We start from the raw sequence: 2,711 nt of genomic DNA on the forward strand, positions 1-2,711 counted from the left end.
ATGGAGTTGTCTACTTGATGTGTTGGTGGTTGTGAGCTGGTATAAAAAAGACGTAGAGTCGCGAGAGCCAGAGCCGTGTTGAGGAATAGGTATGGGTATGAGTAGTTGAAGAACAATGGTATCATGACTTGTCGAATCGGTCCAATAACTGAGTAGCACATAACAAGCCTGGGACAGTGTCACCTACGAGTCCGGTTGATAACCTTACCTCGTTTAGTAATTCTATATTGTAAACATATATCAGCATATGGATGCGTTGTGCAGGTCTCCAGGACCAACTGTATAAGCCGGTTGGTTTGCCGACATCTAATGTCATGTCACTCTAGCATAACAAAGGGCCGATCCGAGGAAGTACATATACTGCGGAATATATTATATTAAGGCGGAGATCAAACCATCTTATTTGATAAACCGATAACGTCCTTCAAAACTCTGGAATTCCGCGGGGACAAAACACCACGAGATATTCTGGTACAGTTGCATGGCATGGCATCTTGCTCCAATATGCACCCATGTAAGCTTAGCCTAGACATTTCCCGGTGGGGACATGACCGGAACTCAAAGACCGGCTTGTCAAACCGGTCCGGGGCATATGCACGATATCATCCATGGTACATAGCCGAGACAAGGACCTTGGAGTGGACGGCTCATGGTGTCTGGTCATGAAGACGATCAACAGATGCATTGAGTATGAGAGCTAGAAAGGAAAAGAACTAGAGTATAGGTTATAGCGCTAGCTGTATCTAACAGCTTGGTAGCTGTGAGGTTGCAGAAAATCGGATTTATACTCCATCAAAGCTCAGAGCCTCACTTATTTTAGTGCCCCCAACACCACATCGGACCCCGCGCTTAATTGATGCTCATGCAGGGAAAACCCACCAGCTGTGCGTATCCGTCCAGTCCAAGCAATATCCCTAGACTCCAGGTTTGCTTTTTCTGTGTTAAACCCTGGAATCTAAGCGGTTCACTCTGCTGAGTCAGTCTCTAAACAGCCTGTAACCTCGGCCTTTCTCGAGAGGTCCAAGAGCACTCACTCGTGCAACTATTTTACCGCTCTTCCCTTCTTCTAACCTATAAGTCTAGTGTCGTCCATTCGTCTACTAAGCTAGTGTCCTTCTATAATTTCTTGTTCTTCTCTGCGTCACTGTGCGGAAAGATCTCAAACCTTGTCGTATAACTTGACTACACTCTCACACATTTTATTTAAGAAACACGCCATGGCTACACACTGCAACGTCCTCCAACAGTTCACCCGTACCGAGGAATCAGAGTTTAAGGGCATGATTCGCTGTGTACCCAACCGGAATCGATTGCTCCCATCCACTACATCCATCTCCAACCAGCCACGACTCCAGGCTTCCTCTCTAGGCCAATTGGATTGTCTCCCCGCAGAGCTTCTATTGTCTGTGCTTGATCTCCTCGACTTCCAGTCTCTGTCCCGCCTGTCGCGGGTTTCTCTTCTAGGAAAGGATGTGATCGAGGACCTGCCGGTGTATTGGGAGACGGTCCAACATGCTCCCGAGGCTTTGGCTGTCTTGGGACAGACTCATCTTTTAAGCTACCATCCTGCTACCTTACTTCATTCTGCTCTCCGGCAGATCAGATGTGTCTCGTGTCTCGCTTTTGGGGGGTTCCTCTTCCTGCCAACCTGTGAGAGGGTTTGTTTTGAGTGTCTCTATGAGAACCAGGCTCTCCGGATGACGTCTCTGGCTATGGCGAAGGAGTGCTTTGGTCTCACTGACCATGATCTCCAACGAATTCCTGTTATGCACAGTGTTCCTGGCACCTTTGGTCTGAGGTTCCAATTCGTGCATAAGCAGGCTGAGCGCCTTGTCAGCGTCAAGCAAGCAAAGGAGCTTGCCCTAGAGATCCATGGCTCGTCAGAGAAGCTGGCCAGACTGAGGCCAACATATCGTCCCGGGAGAACGTCCATGAAGGATGCTGCAATATTCAGGCACTTTCATGAGGCTCCTTTAGATCCTCCAGGCTGTGATCTCTCAAGACTACCCAGAAAGGCCGAGGTTGTAGAGGATGACTTTGGCGGAATGGCTTCCATCCGTTTCCCATCCGTCTCAGATGCTGGCACTGATAAAGGTGTTCTGTGCCAGGGATGCCTTGTCACTTATAGCCACTACATGCAAGGTGTGCTTCCTCAGAGTACGCTTTCCGAGCTTGTGCCTGCGGATGTTGGGCCTTATCGACCTCTGCTTGCGCTGCTGACTCGTCTATGGTCCACAGAAGGATTCGCTGAGCATGCACATCAATGCTATGGCGTGCGCCGAATCTTGGGACAGTAAGAGTCCTACATAAGGACAGAGCTAGAACAACCTTAACAAAGACCTCAACTGAGGTTTCTTGCCTACTTTGAGATTTGTTAACACATTTCTTGATCTGTCCTGGCTGATGATTACAGGATCCTCAAAGTCCTGTAGGGCTAATATTTTCTCCCTCTCCTAACATGTCTCTGATATACTCATGTCAATCAGTTGCCGGCCTTGCACGCTGAAGGTTCTCAAAAGTCTCACTGTTTTTCATGATCAGCCAGCAGGTTTGTTGTTTCCATCCGGTTGCGTTTATATACCCATAGTTGATGTTAATGGTAAACGATTCAATTTATGATTTCAAATGTCTGTTTCTGAACAACTCGTCAGTGAATACAAACCTAATCTGGGAAACAGGTGACCTAGATATTGTACGACTTTAACATGACT

General features: G+C 47.7%; 1 protein-coding gene across 1 annotated transcript; it reads left to right on the plus strand.

Moving 5' to 3' along the window:
- Nucleotides 1-1,217: 1,217 nt before the first annotated feature.
- Nucleotides 1,218-2,297, plus strand: FPRO_09773 (uncharacterized protein; the record flags this gene model as incomplete). Its single annotated transcript, XM_031233200.1, has 1 exon — nt 1,218-2,297. The coding sequence occupies one exon, from the start codon at nt 1,218-1,220 to the stop codon at nt 2,295-2,297; it is 1,080 nt and encodes a 359-aa protein (XP_031083061.1).
- Nucleotides 2,298-2,711: the final 414 nt, after the last annotated feature.

The sequence above is a fragment of the Fusarium proliferatum genome (genome assembly GCF_900067095.1).
Source record: "Fusarium proliferatum ET1 genome assembly, contig: FPRO_scaffold006, whole genome shotgun sequence".
NCBI lineage: Eukaryota > Fungi > Ascomycota > Sordariomycetes > Hypocreales > Nectriaceae > Fusarium > Fusarium proliferatum.